The sequence below is a fragment of the Sitophilus oryzae genome, unplaced genomic scaffold, assembly GCF_002938485.1.
Source record: "Sitophilus oryzae breed Bouriz unplaced genomic scaffold, Soryzae_2.0 scaffold_866_pilon_pilon, whole genome shotgun sequence".
Taxonomy (NCBI): Eukaryota; Metazoa; Arthropoda; class Insecta; order Coleoptera; family Curculionidae; genus Sitophilus; species Sitophilus oryzae.
This window is the reverse complement of record NW_022147490.1, coordinates 1,247,452-1,269,933: the sequence shown is the minus strand read 5'-3', so window position 1 is coordinate 1,269,933 and position 22,482 is coordinate 1,247,452. Positions and strand designations below refer to the sequence as shown.

Here is a 22,482-nt window from a genome sequence, read left to right as displayed (position 1 = left end):
AAAAAAAAGATCTGTTTTTTTCTATTGTTGCTTTTCTCCCTACACATCATACATGTTTAAAACTCTGTTTATGCCTTAAACAGTTTTAAAAGTTTAACAAGTTTAAAAGAAGTTTAAGACACGTTTAAAACAAGAAAGTTTTTAAAATAGCTTATATTTTTATACACACATTTTCCTACAAATGTCAAAAACGGCAAATTTTTATATAATTTGATTTATTTTTATATATATTTTTTTAACGACAGTGTTGCCGTTTTTTATTTTGTCTCTCTGTCTGTCAACCGGTCATTTATTTTTCGGTAATTTTATTGTCACACACATTAAAATCCAGGCCACATAGTTTGGATGACCAGCAGGGTATATGTTAAAATAAAAGTAGTACTGAATGAATAGTGTTATGAAACGAAATTCTCTCATTATACTTACCCCTTTGACGATTTTTATCTGTTCTTTTATAGCATCAATGGGCACGTTAGTCGCGCCAATTTGTTGCGTAATACCGCCAGCTTCTCCATCTTGCACGTTCGTTCTCCTCAATTTATCCAGAATCTTCGTTTTTCCTGTATCTACGTGACCCAAAACGCACACGATGGCGGCGCGAAGGTTATCTATGCTGCGATGTTTTTCAGCCTCTTCTTTACGTTTCTAAGTTAAAAAAAATAATTATGAAAAATACATAATATAAAAAATTATTAAAATTAAAATAAAAAAGAGTAAAATATTACTAATAAAATAAAACAATAAACAAATTATAAAAAGAAAAAATTAATTAAATACTTGTAACAAATCAAATAAATGAAGAGTCCAGGGGAAAACATCGTAAGCCCCATTTTTCTAGTTTTACTGGAGAGCACTGGACGGCTGGTGGTTATCAGGTTCTTTCTCTGTACAGGGTGTCCCACTAAGAATAGCTCTCGGCTATATCTCGGAAAGTATTAGCCGTAGGGCCTGCGGAAAAAAAATATTCATAACTAAAGAGGCCATGAGAAATTGCTGGAAATTATTTTGAAGTTTGTATAATGGCCGCTAGAGGGCGTAACTGCTATAAAAAATAAGAAAATGAGAGTTTTTACACAATTTTGCCTAGAAAAGGGGTACTATAAATAATAGCTTTATAATTTTCAGTAAATTCTGAATATTTTTTATTAGAACCATTTTCCCCTATCTGCCAAAATAAAGTGGTGGGGGAAGGTTAGGTGTGTTTTTATTTAAATATTAATAACTCCGGATTGGATGGACGGAATCCAACAAACGGGGGCTCGTTTGAAAAAGCGTTTCTTACTCTGTATTATACCATATAAACATTAATAATAAGCTTTTGTACGTAGACGCTAGGAGGAGCTGTGTTACAAATTAACAAACATAGCGCGGTTTTTCAAAAAAAAATAAATGCGATAGAATATGTAATTTTAGCTGATAGTAAAGAGTAATAAAAGCTTAAAAAGTCAGTGAAAAGCTGCTAAGACTATCAAAATGTTGATCTAATAACAATTTGGCGTTTATCAAAAGCAACTTTTTTCCAAAGCCTACCATGACCTCACTGAGGATCGTTTCTTGGTCACTGTTATAAACATCTTAATTATTAGATATTAATATATCTGGTATTATGGTATTCTGGTATATTGTCCATTTTAAATAATCTAATCGTTTCTAAGTTATTTTTTATTAGAATGGGCATAATCAAGAGGGCTACTGATACCGTATTATAAAAATATGGTAATTAAGAGCTTATATTTTCCTATATAATATAATTTTGCTAATATCTTCGGTTCGAAAGAAGGTATCAAGATGCGGTTTTCACTGACTTTTTAAGTTTTCATTATTCTTTACTATCAGCTAAAATTACATATACCATTGCATTTAATTTTTTTGAAAAAACGCACAATGTTTGTTAAATTGCAAAACAGTGCCCCCTATCGTCTACGTTCAAAAGCTTATTATTATTTTTATGGTATAATATAGAGTAAGGAACGCTCTTTAAACGGAGTTGGAACCCTCGTTTGTTGAATTCTGATCATCCAGTCTGGAGTTATTAACATTTAAATAAAAACAGATCTAACCTTCCCTCTCCACTTTATTTTGGCAGATAGGAGTGGTTTTAACAAAAAATATTCAAAATTTACTGAAGATTATGAAACTATTATTTATAGTACCCGTTATCTAGGCGAAATTGTGTAAAAACTTCTTTTTCTTATTTTTTATAGCAAACTTGAAAATAATTTCCAGCAATTTCTCATAGCCTCTTTAGTTATAAATCTTTTTTTCAGCATGCCGAACGGCTAATTCTTTCCGAGATACAGCCGAGAGCTATTCTTAGTGGGACATCCTGTACATATATTTTTACTAGGCATATATCATAGGACTTAACAACTTATTGCCCTGCAGAGTCTATACATTTTGTAGGGACCAGTTAAACCTACTATAATGTTGTAAAACCTGGACCCTTCAAATGTTAACTAACTTAAAAAATCTGTCTGCTCTAATAGAGGAATTGTGGCGGGATTGGACTTTGCCATATTGTTCTCTTAGCAAAACCTAGTAAATAATCAACAATAATCAACTTACTCTAATCCTTTCCTCGGCCCTCTCTCTTGATTTAGCAGCAGTATTTTTAGTATCTTCCTCTTCCTCATCTTCATCATCAGAGTCTGATTCGCTACCAGACTCTGTCTCTTCTTCAGAACTACTATCATCTGATTCATCATCTTTTTCCTGTTAATTTTTCTTTTATTACAATCAAAGAGAAGTAACACTATTTACAAAATTTACCTGTTCTGCTTTAGCTGCTGATTTAGCTGGTTGTGATTTTGCTTCTGCATTCTTGGCTGCTGATACTTCTTCTGATTCGTCCTCGGAAGATGAAGCATCCCAAGCATCCTTAACATCCTCTTCTTCTTCTTTTGGTTCTTCAACTACAAAATAAATAGAAATTTTCGAAAAAAAAATACTTAAAAAATCTGTAAAATACCTTTAGGTTCTTCTTTTTCTAATTTCTCTTTTGGTTCTTCATGCTGTTCTTCGTTTGGAGTTTCTTCTTTTGTTTCTTGTTGTAAAGCATCTTTCTTCGGCTTGCTTGGCTTTACTCTTGTTCCAAGTCTGGGTTTCTTTTCGCCAACATCTGGCAACTCAACGCCTTGTGCCTATATAAACAGAAAATTGATAAAAATACTGTATGATCGAGAAAAAAAACGGCGCCAAATTGGCTATAAAATGACAGCGAACTTCGTTTCCCAGTCAAGTATGACGCGGACTTTTCGCACGCATTGTATTTTTTATCACAGTGAAAGGTCTACAGTTGTAATAAATAAATAAAATAAATAAACATAACGTAAGTAAAAATTAAAAACAAATTATTAAAAAATAATCAAACAGAAAGTTTGAAACTTTTTGGTTTGGTACTTTTTTTTGGTACCTTACTAAGTAATTGTTATCAGGTAGTAATTGTTAATTTTGAAGTTTAACTTGATAATATAATGTCATTTTAACAGAATGTCAACAGTTTTTATAGATGTATCTGTTGAAAAAAAAAGTGTTCTCGAATAGTTGCACTTAGACATTTTAAATAGTTTTTTTCTTTGTTCTTTGTGGTTTTTTGCCTCCGACGACGGGAAGAGATATACTTTCTAAAACGTTAAGCATTTTTTTGTCCGTTAGCAAATTTGTTTATTAGTAAATCACTGCTGACAATTAGTCTCTGTTTGATTATTCTATATTGTAGATTTTCTTACGGTGGCGAAATACCCATAGGACTTTTTTGAAGATATAAAAAACTTATACATAGACTTACCTTTAAACTATCAATCAATGCTTGTGCTCTTGCTCTGTCAGCCTTTTGTTTGGCAGTTAGCAGTTTGCCTTCTGCCTTCAGTCTTTCTTTCCTTTCTTTTTCTTTCTGTTTTTTCTTATCTTTTCTCTCTTGCTCTAATCTTAAATTGTATAAAATTATAACTCAATAAATTATAAAAATATCTAACTCTACCTTAAAGCCTCCAATCGCGCATTCTCCGCTTCTTCCTCTCTTTTTATTCTTTCCTCTTCTTCACGTTTAGCTCTCTCTTCTTCCTCTTTAAATTTCTTTAGAGTTTCTTGCATAGCAGCAATAGTTTTTTTAGCGGGACCTACAAAAATAAAAATGATAAAGATATATGAATAATAAGAATAACAGTTTTAAACCTTTTTTAATTTTAGCTGATTTATCTTCTTTTTCTTTGGCACCTTTTTTCTTTTTGCTGACTTTTTCTCCTTCATCAGCACCATCCTCTTTACCTTCTTCTTTAGTTTCATTCTCAGCAGTGTCATCTGTTGCTTTATCTTTATCTTTACCTTTCTTTTTCTTCTTCTTGCTTGTTTCTTCTGAGACTTCTTTACTCACATCTTCACCGGTTGCTGATTCACTAACCTGTCAAAAATACATAAAACATTAAAACTATCAATCTTAAACCTAGAATAAATAGACATACCTCTAAATCATTAACTACCTTATCTATGCCAGGTGTTGATTCTTCTGTACTATCCTGTTTTTTAGTTTTATTAAGCAGTTTTTTCTGTTTTTCCCTCTCCTTTTTCTCTTTCTTTTTTTGAGCAGCTGTTTTAACTGTCCCACCTTCTTCTAAGTTATCTTGATCTTCAACAGAATCAACTAAAGTTTCTTCTTTTGATTCTACCTTATTTTTATTTTTACTCTTTTTACTACTTTTAGTTTCGGATTCTTCTTGTGGAGTTTCCTCTTTTTTAACACCTTACAGAACAAAGATATTTACCAAATTAAATTGAACAAATTTAAGGATATCACTTACCTGCATATTCCATTTCTAACTCAGCCAATGCCTTTTCCAATTCATCATCATCATCATCTTTTTTCCTTTTACTTTTTTTACCTTTCTTGCCCCCTTGATCTTGTTTAGTTTCATTGGCTTTCTTCTTGTTCTTTGTAACAGGTTTCTTTTCACTATCGCTCTCACTATCTTGCTGGGCAATCTAAAAAATAAATAAAAATATGCATATATAATATAATTTAGGGAAAATACTTACAGGTTCATCTTCACCACTGTCCTCGACTTGTAACAGAGCAAAAGCACTCTGTACTTTAGTTACAGGCGCCTCTGCATCTGAGCCTTCAGAATCGCTTGCATGTTTGTCTGCTTTACCTTTACCCTTTTTTTGTTTAGGATTTTCTTTCTCACCGTCCTTGTTTCTGGAATATTTATATACTTATTATACAACCTTTACACTATCAGAAAGTACAATTCAAATAATATTCTTTCCAGTAAACTTGACTGACCACTTAAATATAACCTAAAAGTTTTGTAACATATTGTAACTACACCTACTTTAAATTTTTACCCTTCTTATTGTTGGTCTTTTCTATAAGGTCTTGTGTATCTACTTCAGAGTCTGAATCGCTAAAAATATAAATCGTACTTATAGTTACGTATTTTATTAATAAAAATGCAGCATGTCGGTAGAAATAAAAACTAACCTTTCGTCGCCCTTCTCGCCTTTACGTTGCTTTTTCGCCTTACCCATTTTGAAAAGCTGTTCAATTCGATTATACTATTCTTGTTTGTAAAAACTATCATAAGTAAAATAGGGTTTATAAATATTTTGGACAATTTTCTCTTTTGCCAAAAAATCGACATAAAAAAGTCGAAATCAGGATAACCAACATGATAACAATTATTATCCCCACTGATCAGTACCACCAACAGTAAAATTCAAATTTTCCTGCTGTGCTGGACAGTTGTCAAAATCAAATCCGCATGTTTTTTTTTAAATTTTGACATTAAATTTGACAGATAATTAATAATTTAAGAAAAAGGTTGCTTTTTCTTTTAATTAAATAAAACAGCACTAAATTAAAAATGAGTGTGCCATTACCACCAGGAACGGGTTTAGAAAATATAGATGGTGAACAAATTAAGACTGTAAGTTTTCTTTTTAACAAAATCACATATGCAAAACTAACCTTAAATATTTTATTTTCAGTTTAAAGACTTCTTAATATCTTATAATAAATTAACAGAAATGTGTTTTATTGATTGTGTTACTGATTTTACTAGTAGGAACATAAAGCACGCCGAGGTAAGTTTGTTATTTATAGAATTGTCAACCAGATCATATAAAAACACCTTACAAAAATGTTTGATATTTTCAGGATAAATGTGCATTAAATTGCTTAGAAAAGTTTCTTAAAGTAAACCAGAGGATATCACAACGGTTTCAAGAATTCCAAGTTCTAGCTAATGAAAATGCATTAGCTGCAGTGAAACAAACAGGCAGCTGAGTTGTGAAAATTGAGATATTTTAGAATGTTCCTAAATATTAGTCTTTTGTTAAATTAGTTTTAATGATATGGTATGTAAAATAAATCACTAAGTGCGAGTGTCATTAGATTTCCATGAGATTTACTAAAACTACATTAGTTTTTAATTGTAACCAAGTACCTTCTTAAAATATAGGTTTTCTGTCTATAAATTGCTTAAGAAATTGATACATATTAGTTAAAGAGTACTAGTCCATATTTAGATGACAATAACTCATCTTTAAATATAAAGTTCCATTCGATTATAGTTTAATATAATTTTAATATTTTTTTATCATTAAATTAAATCAAGATTTTTAATAATTAAAAATAGATGATGGTTGTTATATGACTAGTAATACACGCATCTGAAAATCGATTGGTCTCGAGGCGTGACACCAAGTTTGACGTTTGCCTGGCGTGAAAACGTCACGAAAGTTCAAGCTTGCGAAGAATCAACAAATAAAAATATCGCCAAGCCGAACGCGCAGTGATTTCGTCGACGAACTAAACCTAAAAAGCCGGTTAAAAGTTAAATGTGTTAATTAACCAGTTCGGTGAAATGAAGTAATGGCTGCTGGATTGTCTCGAAGCCGCCGTGTTTAGAGAATGAACGGTTTCAGCACCGGTGAAGAAGATTCGCGGGGTCCTACGGACCAAATTTGTTGTTTAATTGATAACGGGGAACGGTGCATAAAGGCTGCTGGAAACGCGTCGTATAGCAAAAGAATTCAGAAAACTGTAACGCAGAGAAGACTTAATTTGTTGCTAGATAATACCGTAAGTAGTGTTTATTTATTAAGTAGGTCATAGGTGTTTTCTATTCAAGAACTTTCGTGCTTTACATTTTAAAATGGTTCCTTTTTCAATGTCATTGTTACGCGGTAATATATAAACATGTGTTTGCTTCTTATATAATGAAATATGAGCAAGTTAACTGTGGAATATTTGAATAAAGTTGTTAGAGACGCATTAAAAGTTTTGGAAATATTTGGTAAATATTTACATAACGCAGCATGGTGGTTGTGATAAATCATTAAAGACCTTACAATGGACAAAATGTATTTGTTTATAATATCGAACTTAGAATATTATCTGAGATACTATTCTTGGGTATTTTTGAACAATGAGGATTGGAAAGTAAATATAACAAATAATTTTCGTGCTGTTATTTATTGGTTTTGTTTGAAAAATCTTACAAATTTTTCTTTCCAGGGTGCCTATCTAACGTTTAAATTAACATTTTCATCCCAAGATATTTTTCTCTTAAATTATACTTTTTTATATATAGTGTTTTTATTTTGCCAAATAATATATATTTATATTATTATATTCCCTTCTTATTTATCCTAAATAAGGAATTAATGAGAGATATAATAATATGATAAAAAATAGGCTCTGGTGCACAATAGGTCCCCACGCATTTAACACTTTTTTGGGATTTTTTTGCAAGATTATCTTAAACTGAATATTTTTAAGCATAAAAATTAAAATAAATTTTATAATAAAAAATATAATAATTTATATTTATTACTAATTATTAGATAGGTACCTACCTATTAATTATCAAAGTGTTGTAAGAGTATTTCGTACTTAACGAAATGCGTTGTATTTATATGATAATTAATAAGTAAAAATATTGTTTATAATTTTAAAAAAATTAGAACACATGAAGTTCACTCTTACTAGCATTTTTTACCATTTTTGACCTTAATTATTATTGCATAATTTGTACATAACTGTTGTAACGAAGATCGAAAAAAATGTGACAAAATGAAATTAAGATTTTTTTTCAAATTATTTTGTGTTTTTTACCAAATAACCAAAATCCGAAAAATATAAAAAAAAATCTCTAAAAAATTGTGAGCGCATATTTGAAGTGAAACTTCTTACTTCCGTCTGTCTGTCTGTCAGTTTGAGGACTTCATTCGGGTACCTCTATCCACGTGCGGAGTTTGGTTCCAATCGACCCATAATTAAGTAAAATCCTGATGATTTCGTCCATTTAGATTGCAGTAGAGGTATTTGATCGGTTCGAAACGTCGAGTGCGTCATTCTGTAGCCCGTCCCCAATTATGCCGAAATCGACCTACACTTTTCTTCAATATATCAAATCCATAGTCCCACCCTGATGAAGATGTAAACGAAACATTGTATTCAACTCTGCAGGGCACCTTGTGCACCGTCGCTCACATAGCCTACCCACCAAATTTGGTCGCGATCGAACGACATCAACTTTTGATCACAGAATATACTAACGAAACTTTTGATGTTTCTTACACACACGTCAAAACTAATTGTCACAGTGACACGTGTCGTACACGGTCAAGTTGGCCTTGGTCCAATCTATCTCAACCTCTAGAATAGCCTATTATGCCCTTTTTGAGTCACATCTTCGTTATGCCCTTCCATTCTGGGGTACTTGCTGCGCAACAAAATTTGATCGTGTTTTCAGACTTCAAAAGAGAGCAGTTCGATATTTATTGGGACTGAACAGTAGAACTCACTGCCAGAATTTTTTTAAAAATTTGAAAATACTGACTCTTCCTTTATTCATTTTTGAATCCGTTTGCTTAATCCACAAGCACATATGTGCTATTCCCGAAAGGCCATTTCATAACTATCCACTTAGGAATGCAGAGCACGATCTTTATCTGCCAACCCCGAGCTCAGAACTAGTTAAAGGTTCAATACTGTACAATGCCAAAAAAATGTACAATCATCTGCCTTTGCATATCAAGTCGCTTTCACTCTTTCCCGCATTTCGCAAAGCACTAAAATCATACCTACTGGAGAGAGCCCTATATGCGGTAAACGACTTTTTTGTTGATGGTTAATTATGAACAATTTTGAATTTTAAAATTTTGATCATCTCACACACTGGTCAAAGGTCAAGTATTTAATATTTTATAACTCTAAAATTATATCTATTTACTGCGTACTCTTCTAAAATTGTCCATGTATATTCTTTTTGTAATTTTAAAGACTTAAATTTTTTTGAATTGTATTATTTGTATTGTGTATTTTTTGTTGTTTCTATTTTTTTTTGTGATTTTGTTGTTTGTGAGTGCTTTGTCGATGAAGCTGTTTTGGCTTTTTGTACAATAAAGCGTTGTTTGTTGTTGTTGTTGTTGACATACAAAATTTCATTTAAATCGGACGATTTTTTGATTTGATTGATGGTGGGGTTTCGTCAGTGGCGGATACAGGGGGAGGGCTCATGAGGCCCGGGCCCCCCCTAAAGTCTGTGAATTGTGTAAAATATTAGGCTTTTGCGTTAAAAATGGCGCCCTAAAAAGCATATTCTACATTGATTTTCATTTTGGCCCCCCCCCCCAAATAAATTCCTGTGTCCGCCACTGGGTTTCGTAGTGCACGAAACGTCGTCAATATGAAAAGATGGGACTCGAAAAGTCCCATCTACATTACGAATTTCAGCCCCCTAGCTCACATAAGGCCCGAGTTACGACGCTCCAAGATCGTTACCACTTTTCCTCTCGCTAGATCGTGTGTCACAGCCTTGAATTTTTACTCTCATCGCGCGTAAAGAAATTTCACTTCAAGAAAATAAGAATTGCTTAACTCGTCGGTTCCATTGCTTATCCATGGCATTTATTTTTCTATGTATATACAGGATCTGTCATTCAAATTCACGAGTAAATTATATTTTCTATAATTTCATAGATGTCGTCTGTCCAAATCTTCCCTGACTTGTTGGACAGACTTTACTATTCCCTAATGTAGTTAATTTTATTCACAGGCACAGGTAAGTTGTAAATGCCGTGAGATATTTGAAATAGAATGAATCTAAAATTTAAAATCTGACACAATAAGAATAGTCACAAATAAATTAGGGTTGCCATTTAAACAAATTCTCGATTCCTTCCTGTTATACAGGGTGATCCCGTGATCCGAATTGTATTCCGGAAACTTCAGCAGCATATTGTGCAGATAAAAATAAGTAAACAAGTTCGTATAAATGTTTGTCCTAAAATGCTTAGTTTCGGAGATACAGGGTGTAGAAATTTTATTTTTATTTCGATTTTTTCCAAATAATTTATGAAGTAACGTCAATATTTGGATGAAAATTGGTGTCTGGGAGTTTTTTGACATGAGAAATTTGATTTTGATGTCAATATGACTCCTACTTGTAGAGGGCGCCACCTACATATTCTTTTAACTGGTTTGAAATGTAATAACTATATACGTATAATAAATCATAAATTTTTCTGCAAAAAAAAAGATGATAAAACAGTTTCTGTTGAACTATTGGCACAAAACATATCTCGAGAACCATTGCTCGCAGCGATTTTCTCAAGAGATCTCTTTTACCTAAAAAACGTTGTAAATAGTGATGGGCAAAACTGTTATTTTTAGATAACAGTTGAAACTGTTATAGTTATTTATAAAAAACAGCTTAAAATAACAGCTTAAAAATAACAGGTTTCTTTATTTTACTGCTAAATATCTGAAAGAGTATGAGACGGTCATCGCCAGGCGTATTAACGCAGTTGCAAGTTGCAGCAATGACGTGCTCGGTGGTAGTATTACCAGGGTGTCAAAACATTTCTAAATATCGATTATTATCTAAAATACCTCTCTAAAAACGGTGGTTATTTACAAATAAGCGCTTTTTACAAATTGCGATATAAAAAAAGCCAAAATTCGGCCACTCGTCTATAGTATATACCTACGCCCTGCCCCTCGATCCGCGTAGATCCTGAATTGCGTAGCAGTGTACAGGGTGCATCTCACTCGACGGGCAAGAAGCTCTTAGTTATGATTTTACCATTTGCAGTCAAAAAATAGCAATATAAGAAAATGTGTAATATATTCTTCATAAGTAAACCAACTACACACTAGAGTTCGAATTAATTTTACACTTAAACTAGCGTGTACCCGCGACTTCGTTCGCGTCGAATTAATAATTTCTAATGGTGATGATAAAGCAAAACAAGAATTTCCATTAACATACAAACTGGATAAAATTTTCTCACATTTGCCAAAAATAAGCTTTCTAACGTCGAGCAGTTTAAGCAGAATCGTGGTTAATCAATTACTCAACTTTTTGGAACACCCTGTATGATTTTTTAAAAAATTTCAAAATATGTAAAAAAAAAACAAAATAAATTATGCGTGTCCAGGCGTTATCCCGAAAGACTAACCGTTTTTTAAATAACAAATATTGTAATATTTGAGGGGCGTTTTCACCCTGTTGGAATTTGAGATTCGAGAAACCTCTCCTTATCGAAGCTCAACCCCACAGTCAATCCGTTTGCAAAAAATCAGCTTTAAACGTCCAGCAGTTTAAGCAGAACAGTGATTACTCAATGGTCATATTTTATGAAACACCCTGTATATATTTTTAAAAAATCTTAAAATATGTAAAACAACATATTAAAATATACGTGTTTTAAGAGTTTTTCCGAAAAACTCACCGGTTTTTAAATAAAAAATTTTCTATTATCAATTTCAGAGTAGTTTCACCCCCTTAGAATTCGAGTTTCGAAAAATCCCTTCTTATCGAACCTCTACACACTAAGTCAATCCGTTTTCCAAAAATCAGCTTTTTACGTCAAGGGCTTTAAGCAGGATAGTGATTAATCAATGACCAGATTTTTCAAAACACCCTGTATACATTTCTAAAAAATCTTAAAATATTATTCTGAAAATTTTTCAGAATAAATATATACCTAAATATTGAAACTTAATAAGTAAGTACTGAAACATACAGCGCCATAATATCTCGACCTCCGTCCGTTATGCTCGTAACAGGTTGAAACAGAATGTATCTAAAACAACTGATGCGTTATTCCCCAACCTGTTTCGAACCTCCATCGACAATCGACCGATGCAGCAGCGTTCCTTTCCCACACCTATTATCTCGTCCGCCGCCCTGTTATGCTTGTAACAGGTTGAAAAACAACATATCTAAAATGACTGCTTCTCCAACCCGTTGCGAGCCTCCATCGACAATCGACCGATGCAGCAGCGTTCCTTTCCCACTCCTGTTATCTCCACCGCCAGGCGTTATGCCCGCAACTGTTTCAAAAACCTGCTTCTTTTATAACCTATTATTTTTAAGCTGTTGTAAATACGACCATTGACGGTATCGACCGAAGCAGCTACGTTCGCCGTAGCGCTTTCCCCCTCCGTTGTCCGTTGTCTCGCCGCCTGTATCGATGGTTGACGAAATAACATGTTTTCCATCCATACTAGTTGTTTTTTTGGAATTGCTTCGAGCAGCATAGAATTTCGTGGTGATGCAGAGCGCCGACTTCGTTTTTCCTTTCACGAGCGGCCGATCTCTACGTGTCGTTATTTTATATCTGTTATTTTTTAAAAGTAGTAACGGTTGCGTTATGTTATTTATAAATAATTGTTATAAAATAACAGATAGTTAAATAACAACCCATCACTAGTTGTAAATGTTTATTTTTTTACTCCGTAGTTTTATACAGGTACGGACGAAAAGTTATTACTCTTCAAACCAGTTAAAAAATATGTAGGTGGCGCCCTCTTCAAGTTGAAGTCATATTATATTTGTTATTATAGTTTATTTTTTTGACATTGACATCAAAATCAAATTTATCATGTCAAAAAACTCCCAGACACCAATTTTCATCCAAATATTCACTTTTCATCCAACTTCATAAATTATTTGGCAAAAATCGAAATAAAAATGAAACTTCTACACCCTCTGTATCTCCAAAACTAAGCATTTTATGTGTAAGCAATATGCTGCCGAAGTTTCACAAATACAGTTCGGACCACCCTGTATAGTACTGTCATCCAACCAAGAGAGCGAAAAGAGGTAGCATTTAAATTTTCAGACTATTTATTTAGTCTTAGAAAGAGTCTATTTATTTAGTCTTTCTAAGCTTAAGTCTAATCTATTGAAAACATTTTTAACATGCCCAATCCAATTATTGTAATAATTACTCTCCCTGTAGTGCTATAAGGCTATTCTCTGTAGAGATCACAGCAGTCCTACAATTAGTTTTTATAATGTTGTTTGAAATTTCGTCAATTATTTGGTTTTCTTTTTCAAACAACATTAGTTTGAAAAAAAATCAAATAATTGACGAAATTTCTTGTTAATCAGGCTCGTCACATTTACATCTGCGATTTCCACAAGATGATTATACAGTGTGCCAGGACGAAACGCCGAAGAAAAGACTCCGAGGACGATAGCAATGAGACGGACACGGACATACCGGAAGTGGATCTCTTCAATTTGCAAGTCAACACTTTGCGAAGGTACAAGAGACACTACAAGGTGCCGATGAGGCCGGGACTGAACAAAGCTCAACTGTCAGACGTAAGTTCAAGTGTATTTGTGCCAGCATCAAAGAGCAAAGAGCAAAGTTCCCCATTCCTTGAAATGCCTAGTCAATTTACGTATTGCCGGCAAACAGCGTAAAGCTTGATTTTCATGCGTCCGTTATCTGCCGATACGACGGTTCAACGGTGCTCTGATTGACCATAGCGTTTTCGCGCCGTTTTTCATCCGTAAATTTTTTACTCTAGCCCGTCAACGGAGAAAGATCGTACGATAACGGCCGTTTTGACACTTTTTTTGATAAATTTAATCTAACCTTAATAAAAATATAATAGTACAAGAGCTAGCAACGTCGGGAAAACGAGAATTTTAAAAAAGCTGGTTTATTAAATAAACCATAATATCATTCATCCGTTATACGTTGATACGTTGGTCCGACGGTGATCTGATTGGTCATAGCGTTTTCGCGCCACTTTTCATCCGTAAATATTTTACTTCAGCCCGTCAACGGACCCGTTCATACGACAACGGACGTTTTGACACTTTCTGGACAAATTTAATCTAAACTTAATAAAAATATAAGTAAAATAGCAAAATCGTTATGGAAACGAAAATATGACACCAACGACGTATATCCGATAAACGGAGGCATGAAAATGCAATAAATTAAAAAGTGCGTTATTTTCTAACCAATCAAAGTCTTTCAATTCAACCAATAACATTAATATCGTATCAACGTATCGTCGGACAACGGATGCATGAAACTCAAGCTTAAAGCTTGATTTGAAAAGCTTGAGTTTCATGCATCCGTTGTCTGACGATACGTTGATACGATATTAATTTTATTGGCTGAATGTAAAGGCTTCGATTGGTTAACCGTTTCTAACCAACCGAAGTCTTCAAATTCAACCAATAAAATTAATATCGTATCAACGTATCGTCGGACAACGGATGCATGAAAATCAAGCTTAAATCGTACAGCCGATGAACGGAGGCATGAAAATGCAATAAATTTAAAAACTGCGTAATTTTCTAACCAATCGAAGTCTTTAAGTTCAACCAATAAAATTAATATCGTATCGTCGGATATCGGATGCATGAAAATCAAGCTTACAGTACGTCTGTCCGATCTGTAGCTACGGGGTGTCCGTGAGAGGGGAAACGATATTCTTTCGATGTTTTTCGTAAAAAATTAGACGACGCGTTCCATCAATAAAAATTCGACAAATTTGCAAGTAGCCAATAAAATGAGTGGGCGGAGCGATTTGCGGTGACGTACTCGTCAAGTCGACGTATAAAATATATTGCTGTTTTATGTAAATGTTTTTTGTCCGCATTCCTTTCATAGACACAGATCCAGCAGACGTACTGTAACTGTTCAGTTAGTACATCGTTGGACTGGGGATTTCAGTCGTCCTCTGTAATGAGGGAATATTTTATTGAAACGTTGTAAGTTACTTAAGACAGTGTGCAAATTAGTGTATCAAAGTAAGATATTTTTCAATTTTATCTTTTGTTAAACGGTTCCTACATCCTATATACAAAATCGATATTTATAGGCGTTAGTCATTAAAAGTACTTGCAACAAGAAATTGGGCGAAAATTAATTGAAAACGTCAAAGTTAACTTATTATTATTTTTTTAATTTACGTATTTAAAAATATGATTTATTGTGGCTGCCTATACGTCTACAGGGTGGCGCACCTCATTCGCCTTGGTTGATTATACGAAAACGAAAAGATGTAGAAAGAATATGACTTAGTTTAATATATACAGGGGTATCAAAAATTGCTGGACTATTTTAAATATTAATTTTACATAAAAACATCTTTACTACTGTATTTTTTTAAATAAATCGAAGCAGATTTGAATGCACTGTCAAACTATATTAGGGTTTCTTATATCCTTGTAGCCATGCATATTTAAATATCTCAAAAATCAAAGATTTTAAATATATTTATCCCTTATAATAAACATCATTTTCTGGGCCCAAGAATCCAAAAATGAAATCAAATACCGGGTGTTCCATAAGAAAAAATATAACTTTGTTATGGATCTTAGTTCTGAAACAACCTGTATATTTGAAAATCATTTTAAATTGTGCACATTGCCTGTCCACATATACCCATAAATATTTTGTTTTGTTACGGATTCCGTGGGTCCACTATTTAAACTCACAATAAAATACTTAACGAATTTATTTGTTTCACTCTGTACACACAACTTATACTATTTACAACACAACTTATGCAACTACTATTACTCTAACGGTATTTCGCGGTATTTTCAAACTTCAGACTTCAGACTATCTTCAGACTTCAAAACTTTAAACTTTTAACTTCAAACTTTTAAACTTTTTTCCAACTGTCAAAGCGCGGGCCTTATATACCCCCTGGCGGTTGTTTCTAGATTTTTCTAAAGAATTCTATAATTTTCTTTACTTTCTGGCGAATGCGCCAGGTTCCTCAATGCACCGTTGCGGTTATGCAACCAGTAATACACCTTGACCTTAACATTGCCCCCTTCTCAAATTTGATCGTCCCGATCAAGGTTTCCTGTCTGGTATCTCTTCAATCGATCCAGATGAACTACTTTCATCTTACTTCTAGGGCTGCGTTGAATCCGGTACACAACATCATTTATCCTCTTGATGACTGTATAAGGACCTTCCCATGCTGGAGTTAACTTTGGGGACCTTCCTTTCTTGCGCTGTGGGTTATACAACCATACCCTATCGTCCTGTTGAAATCCCGTAGAATTAGCTCTGAGGTCGTAACGAGCTTTCATCCGGTCACTGGCTAGCGTAATCTTACTTCTCACGGCCTTATGAATTCCCAATAATCTTTCCTTCCTAACGATTCTTTCGAACGACAGTCCAACGTTATCTTGTTCCATTTTTCCTCCAGATCGAGTACTTGGTCCTTGTCTAGCTGCGCAAATCTTACATTGTCGACACCATTTCTTGACATCTTCGCAATAATCCACCCAGTAAAAACGGTCTCTCAGCTTGCTCAGGGTCTTGTTTACCCCAAGATGGGCTCCAGTTTTACCACCATGAATTTCTTCCAATACCTGGGTAACTTTCTTCCTTGGTACCAGTAACTGAGTTGTTACTGTCCTGCCATCCGCACTTTCCCACGTGCGCTTTAACAATCCATTCTCAATCACCAGTGAATTCCACTGAGCCCAGAGAGCTTTGAAAACGAGCCCTCTGTCCGCAATATCCTGCCACGGTGGTCTCTCGCCGTTACCTTCCTTGAGCCGTAGTATTGCTCCGATGTCTGGATCTTCCATTTGATCTTTCCTCAATTGTATCGTCGTCCATTGTTCGTCAGTTCTCAATTTAAAATTCCTTACTCTGATAGTGCTTTCACGATGTTTCATTTTCTTGCCCAAGGTAGCTCGTCGTCGATCTGGTTCGTTGTCGATAATTTGTATCCGTCCTACACTCAGAGGTTTTCTCCATTTTCCCGAACACAGTCTTCTTGGCATCACCAGGTATCATCACAATTTCCGCTGATCTTGCTTCCATATTTCCTGGTCTCTTCTCTTTAGATACAGAAAATTCCTCATTTCCGATTTTCAGGATGTTTCTATGGTGATCAAACGAAAAACCATGTTGACTGATCACATCCATACCCATGATAAAATCATCTTCAATGTCAGCCACCAAAACGCTATGCCGAAACTTCAAATTCCCTAACTCCAATTCCATGAAAGCCTCTCCCCGTACAACGGCCATTTCCCCCGTAACTGTACGTAAATACACTCTTCTTCTAAGAGGCATCATCTTCAATCCTTGTACCGAGTTAGTCCGCACCAACGATACCATAGCGCCTGTGTCCACAGTCATTCGAATTCTTCTACCATTGACCTTCCCGTTGATCACCAAACTGTCAGCGGTTTTTCCTAGACTCCTAACGGAAAACATCCTAGGGGCTCTGTTTTCTTCAGCCAATACTCGCTCATTAGTGTTGATTTCCTGGTGCCTATGTTCTCTCGATGGTAAACGGAATCGCATTTGGATGTGACAATCCCGTTTGATGTGGCCATTCCTGCCACATCTATAGCAACTTATGTCCTGGAATCTTCTTTGGTTCTCTGTCTGGGTGTTGTTGACTCTCTTGTTCACTAGTAATTCACATAGTTTATTAAACATCTCCTCCAAACGTATGTGAGAACTCTTTGGCTGTTCCTCAACCGTTACCGAGCCTATCTTCGGTTTAGGAATGGCGCTAAATGCAGCTTCTATTTCCAGCGCCCTGACGAGTACTTCGCTGCTGGTAGAAAATCGCGATATTTGCAGCGCCCTCTGTAATTCATTGTCCCTCAGTCCGCTGATAAAGCACTGAGCAGCGAGTTCCTCCCTAAACCCTTTCGGTGCTTCTGGGTATGCTAGGTGTACCAGCCGACGTAAGTCTGCTTCAAATTCCTGCAGACTCTCTCCGGACCTCTGCAGGCGTGTCTTGATCTGGGCCTGGTAAAGTTGGCGTCGATGTTGGTCGCCATATCTTCTGTCCAGTGCAGCGACCAAAGTTTGGTATTCCTGCTGTTGGGCTACAGGAATAGTTTGCAACAGTTCCAGGGCAGGGCCACGCAGCGCGATGACAAGTGCCGCTGCTTTCTCCTGGTCAGTCCATCCGTTGGCAGCGGCGGCTGCTTCAAACTGACGGTGGTACATTGTCCAGGTCGTTTGTCCATCGTAGGTCGGTGCCTTGAGGTTCGCAGTTCCAGAAACGCCAGGTGTCCTTACTTGTACCTTGGTCTTCTGTAGGTCCATCTCTAATTTTTCCATTTTCTGCTGAAGGCGCTCCTCCAGATCTACTACGACTTCTTGGAAGTGGGTCTCTTGTCTTCGTTCCGAATTTTCGATACTCTGTTGAATACGGTCCTGCTCTTCTTGTTTGTCTTGTTGTCGCTGAATTTTTAAATCTTCTAAAATTTTCTCAAGCCGGTCCTGTTCTTCTTGTTTGTCTTTTTGTCGTTGAATTTTCAAATCTTCGAAAATTTTCTCAAGCCGGTCCTGTTCTTCTTGTTTTTCTCTACGATGTCGCTCCTCGAAACGAATTTCCAAATTACCCAACATTTTCTCTTGATTTTCCATAAGTATTTTCTGTAGATGGTCTTGTTCCTCTTCTTTCTCTTTTCGCAACCTCTCTTGTTCTTCTGCCTTTTCTCTTCTCATATTCTCCATAAAATCGCCTAATAGTTTGCTTACTTCCTCCATTTTCTTCGCTTGTTCCCTTGTACCAACCATAAAAATACTCTAATCCGGTCCAAAAATCTTCCAATCCACTTAATTTCTTCTTAAAATCCTCTTGAATCGCACTTCCGACACCAATTGTTACGGATTCCGTGGGTCCACTATTTAAACTCACAATAAAATACTTAACGAATTTATTTGTTTCACTCTGTACACACAACTTATACTATTTACAACACAACTTATGCAACTACTATTACTCTAACGGTATTTCGCGGTATTTTCAAACTTCAGACTTCAGACTATCTTCAGACTTCAAAACTTTAAACTTTTAACTTCAAACTTTTAAAATTTTTTCCAACTGTCAAAGCGCGGGCCTTATATACCCCCTGGCGGTTGTTTCTAGATTTTTCTAAAGAATTCTATAATTTTCTTTACTTTCTGGCGAATGCGCCAGGTTCCTCAATGCACCGTTGCGGTTATGCAACCAGTAATACACCTTGACCTTAACAGTTTCTACATATACCATAACCAACCGAGACGAATGGGGTGCGCCACCCTGTATATGCTGATATATATACTGCTGTATAATTGGTGTAAGTAATTTTAAAGTCCATTGTTTTTTTGCTTGATTCGTACACTTTTGGACAACTAAGAACCAGTTTTATTTTAATTCTACTAATTCTAAGAACATTATAATGGAAAAATGTAATTTTATCTCCATTTTTCAATTTTAGAATTTGATGAAGCATTTTAAAACAATACCAGTGAAAGAAAAAGACGTAGTTACCTTTTTCATCTATACCGTGAAAACGAACGGCAATAAGTTGGATCAGAAGAATGGCATAAACAGTACCGACACCACTTAGATTAAAGACGTTTGACAACATTAAAATGTAAGTGAAGCTTTTTTTATTAATCATTTTCGAATCTACGATTTTAGACTAGGTTTCATTTCATATTGAAATGAATTATTAAAATGAGCCCTGTTGTTGCTCAAAGATTTTAAACTTGTTCGAAAATGAGTGATTAAAAGGCAAATAAATATAAATCATAGAGAATGATGTAATATGATACATTTCAATTATATTTTGTAAAAAGAAGGTTGTATTCGTTTTATTCAAAGGTTTTATTTTTGTCTTAGAGAAATAAGTAAACATAGAGAAGTAATATTTATACTTCTGTGGCGAGAACTTACAACCGAGAAAAATCAAAGATTTTCCTTGATTTAAGTAAAAACAATCTTCGGTTTGTCACGACGTTTTTAACAGCACACTGTCTCCTCAACCTTAGGGCTCGAACACACTGACGACCAGGTCGCACCGGCCAGGCCGCAGCTACCTCTAAAACCATTAAATCAAATGATATAGCGCACACTAACGTCCTAGCCGTGCGTTGGTCGTTGCGACCAGAAGACTGCACGGAAATATTATTATTTTCTGCCGCTTGTTGCCGGTTTTCTTCCAAATTAATAATTTTTCAGATGAAATCCCTCAAATTCAAGGCACAATATTTTATTTTCTATAAGATATAGTGTTTTAGTGTAGTTTCTGCACACATGCTGAAAATCCAAAGAAATAGTATACAGACTGGATCAAAAGTAAACTTAAATCTAATCCCTTTTTTTATCAAGGGTCGATTCTAGTAAAAACTCAAAACATTTTTATATGACATATCTACTCTATTTATGGTTGGTATGATACCTGTTATTATACCTTTGAGTTTCGATGTTAAAAAATAAAAAAAAATAATATTTAAAGTTTTTCTACAACCACTAGTTTTTTTTTATTAAATTAGTTTTTTTAGTTGTAGTCATGTACAAGGAGGACAACTGTATTTTAAATATTATATTTCATTTAACGTTTTTCAAACAGGGTTCGTTAGACTATATTTCTACTAGGTACATTATTTTGAAAAAAAAATTAAGAAAGTAATTTAAACATTCATAAAAATAGAAGTAATTACTGTTGTAGATTCTTCGTTATATTGTAAACATTGAAATAACTGGAAGCTAAACTTTCTACCTGCTTATATTTAGAGCCAGTGTCTGACGATCTTTTTTTACGATTACCCTAATATGTTTACTTCTAAAGTCGATAAGGGCGCCATATCAGTAGAAAAAAGAAACCAGAATATCTCCCTTTTTGTCGGTCGCGCGTACACAATGCTTTTTGTTTGTTGGGAATAGCAACTTCGCTTTTTAGTTAACTCGGATATTTTAACATTTCTGAAACAATATTTTCTAATTGGTAAAACGTAAAAAATCGTTAGATTTGACAACTCTGTTGAAATTGGTCGTTCATCTGGCCGCAGCTAAAAACGCAATACATCCGGCCAGGTCGTTGCGACCTGGTCGTCAGTGAGTTCGAGCCCTTAGTAGATTGTAGCTAAGAAACAACGGCGAATGCAGATACTGTGGAAAAAATGGGGAAACACCAGAACACCTCATCACTGAGTGCGCCGAGACGACAACCATACCATAAACTTTGGTATGACTGATATCGGAGATAAAATAATTAGTCTCCGTAAAGCCGTCTCAGATACTGGTTTTTATCAAAACCCTGAGACTGTATGATGAGTTATAACTCGTTAAAACTCAAGAAAGAGGGACACATAATAGATCTGTATGTTCGCGGTGATTAACACACCCAAGTTTCATAAAGATATCAGTAAATAAAATCAGAGTTATTATGAAAAAAAGTTTGTTTTTTTTAGAAAATTTTACCACCCTATATCTGAGAAATCAACACGTTTAGGACATACATTCATAAGAAGTTTTTTTCTTAGAATAGGTCCAAAAGAATCCATCCCTAATTAAATATTAGTGATTAAGGAACACCCTGTATATGAGAGAGAAGTGCGTCTTAACAAATAACAACAGTTTGTACGAAATGTTAAGGAGAATGTAAAGAAACAATCTTTAATCATTTGCAACAATTATCACAAAAATAATAATCTACAATAATTTCTCCTTATATTATTAAAATAATTATTTACTTATATTAGGTATACAAAAAAAATTCTAAAATTCATATTATAAACTTTTGCTGAACTGATATTCTGTGGAATGTGGTAACATTGCAGGATATATTTCATATAAAGACAAAAAAGAAGCTCATTTCCCTCAATAATTTACAACTTCTCTAGGTTTACCTATTTCTCTCATATTTTAGTGTGATTATTTATTAAAACAGAATATTTTTAGCTAACTTTAATCAACTTTAGCTACTGTGATGTGTAATAAAATTTCAGATATGGATCTAGAAAGTTTTGTTGTTCTTTTTTAATGCTTTTATCCGTTTTTTTATCATTTTTGACTAGATTTTTTCCAGAATATAGAGCTATATTCTGGAAAATCTACGGCACAACTGTCACGGTCATGCGAAAAAGATACTGTTCGATAAAAAAAACGGCGTCATAGTGACCTTTGAAAGTCAAAGATAATAAATATTCTGTCGCATCGATCAATAGAGTTGATTTTATTAAGAATTACATAAAAACCTTTTTAAAAAACGATTTTACACCATACAATCGAAAAAAACGTCGTCAGAGATGGCTTGGAAAGATTGATCCAAGCTATTTTTTTCGATCATATGGTACCGTATGATCGAAAAAAAACGGCGTCCAGTTGGCTTGGAAATGATGATCGATGACATCATTTTCCTTATAATTTTACATATAAAATGACAGGGATCT

General features: G+C 34.5%; 3 protein-coding genes across 3 annotated transcripts in view; 2 read left to right on the top strand and 1 right to left on the bottom strand.

The window, feature by feature from the left end:
* Nucleotides 1-5,687, bottom strand: part of LOC115890451 (eukaryotic translation initiation factor 5B) — a 29,294-nt gene extending 23,607 nt beyond the window's left edge. The window contains exons 1-12 of the mRNA XM_030910677.1: nucleotides 5,480-5,687; nucleotides 5,331-5,402; nucleotides 5,032-5,194; nucleotides 4,797-4,977; nucleotides 4,461-4,738; nucleotides 4,174-4,399; nucleotides 3,980-4,118; nucleotides 3,788-3,926; nucleotides 2,969-3,140; nucleotides 2,770-2,912; nucleotides 2,566-2,712; nucleotides 427-645 (exon numbers count right to left, since the gene is read on the bottom strand). Of these exons, the coding sequence (XP_030766537.1) occupies nucleotides 427-645; nucleotides 2,566-2,712; nucleotides 2,770-2,912; nucleotides 2,969-3,140; nucleotides 3,788-3,926; nucleotides 3,980-4,118; nucleotides 4,174-4,399; nucleotides 4,461-4,738; nucleotides 4,797-4,977; nucleotides 5,032-5,194; nucleotides 5,331-5,402; nucleotides 5,480-5,526 (1,926 nt within the window). The 5' untranslated portion in view covers nucleotides 5,527-5,687. The remainder of the gene's footprint in view (nucleotides 1-426; nucleotides 646-2,565; nucleotides 2,713-2,769; nucleotides 2,913-2,968; nucleotides 3,141-3,787; nucleotides 3,927-3,979; nucleotides 4,119-4,173; nucleotides 4,400-4,460; nucleotides 4,739-4,796; nucleotides 4,978-5,031; nucleotides 5,195-5,330; nucleotides 5,403-5,479) is intronic.
* Nucleotides 5,688-5,764: 77 nt separating this feature from the next.
* LOC115890452 (mitochondrial import inner membrane translocase subunit Tim9) lies at nucleotides 5,765-6,416 on the top strand. Its single transcript, XM_030910679.1, has 3 exons — nucleotides 5,765-5,924; nucleotides 5,986-6,081; nucleotides 6,155-6,416. Exons 1-3 carry the CDS (start codon nucleotides 5,862-5,864, stop codon nucleotides 6,281-6,283), a joined length of 288 nt encoding a protein of 95 aa, XP_030766539.1. The 5' UTR covers nucleotides 5,765-5,861; the 3' UTR covers nucleotides 6,284-6,416.
* Nucleotides 6,417-6,707: 291 nt separating this feature from the next.
* LOC115890459 (histone deacetylase complex subunit SAP30 homolog) lies at nucleotides 6,708-20,152 on the top strand. The gene is made up of 3 exons (XM_030910699.1): nucleotides 6,708-7,081; nucleotides 13,407-13,622; nucleotides 19,524-20,152. The coding sequence occupies exons 1-3, from the start codon at nucleotides 6,911-6,913 to the stop codon at nucleotides 19,653-19,655; spliced, it is 519 nt and encodes a 172-aa protein (XP_030766559.1). The 5' UTR covers nucleotides 6,708-6,910; the 3' UTR covers nucleotides 19,656-20,152.
* The last annotated feature ends 2,330 nt before the right edge of the window (nucleotides 20,153-22,482 follow it).

Coding starts and splice junctions, on each gene's coding strand:
- LOC115890452 (XM_030910679.1), top strand. CDS start 5,862: ATGAGTGTGCCATTACCACCAGGAACGGGTTTAGAAAATATAGATGGT. Junction 5,925..5,985: donor ATGGTGAACAAATTAAGACT/GTAAGTTTTCTT, acceptor TTTTATTTTCAG/TTTAAAGACTTCTTAATATC. Junction 6,082..6,154: donor GGAACATAAAGCACGCCGAG/GTAAGTTTGTTA, acceptor TGATATTTTCAG/GATAAATGTGCATTAAATTG.
- LOC115890459 (XM_030910699.1), top strand. CDS start 6,911: ATGAACGGTTTCAGCACCGGTGAAGAAGATTCGCGGGGTCCTACGGAC. Junction 7,082..13,406: donor ATTTGTTGCTAGATAATACC/GTAAGTAGTGTT, acceptor CTTGTTAATCAG/GCTCGTCACATTTACATCTG. Junction 13,623..19,523: donor ACAAAGCTCAACTGTCAGAC/GTAAGTTCAAGT, acceptor TTTCAATTTTAG/AATTTGATGAAGCATTTTAA.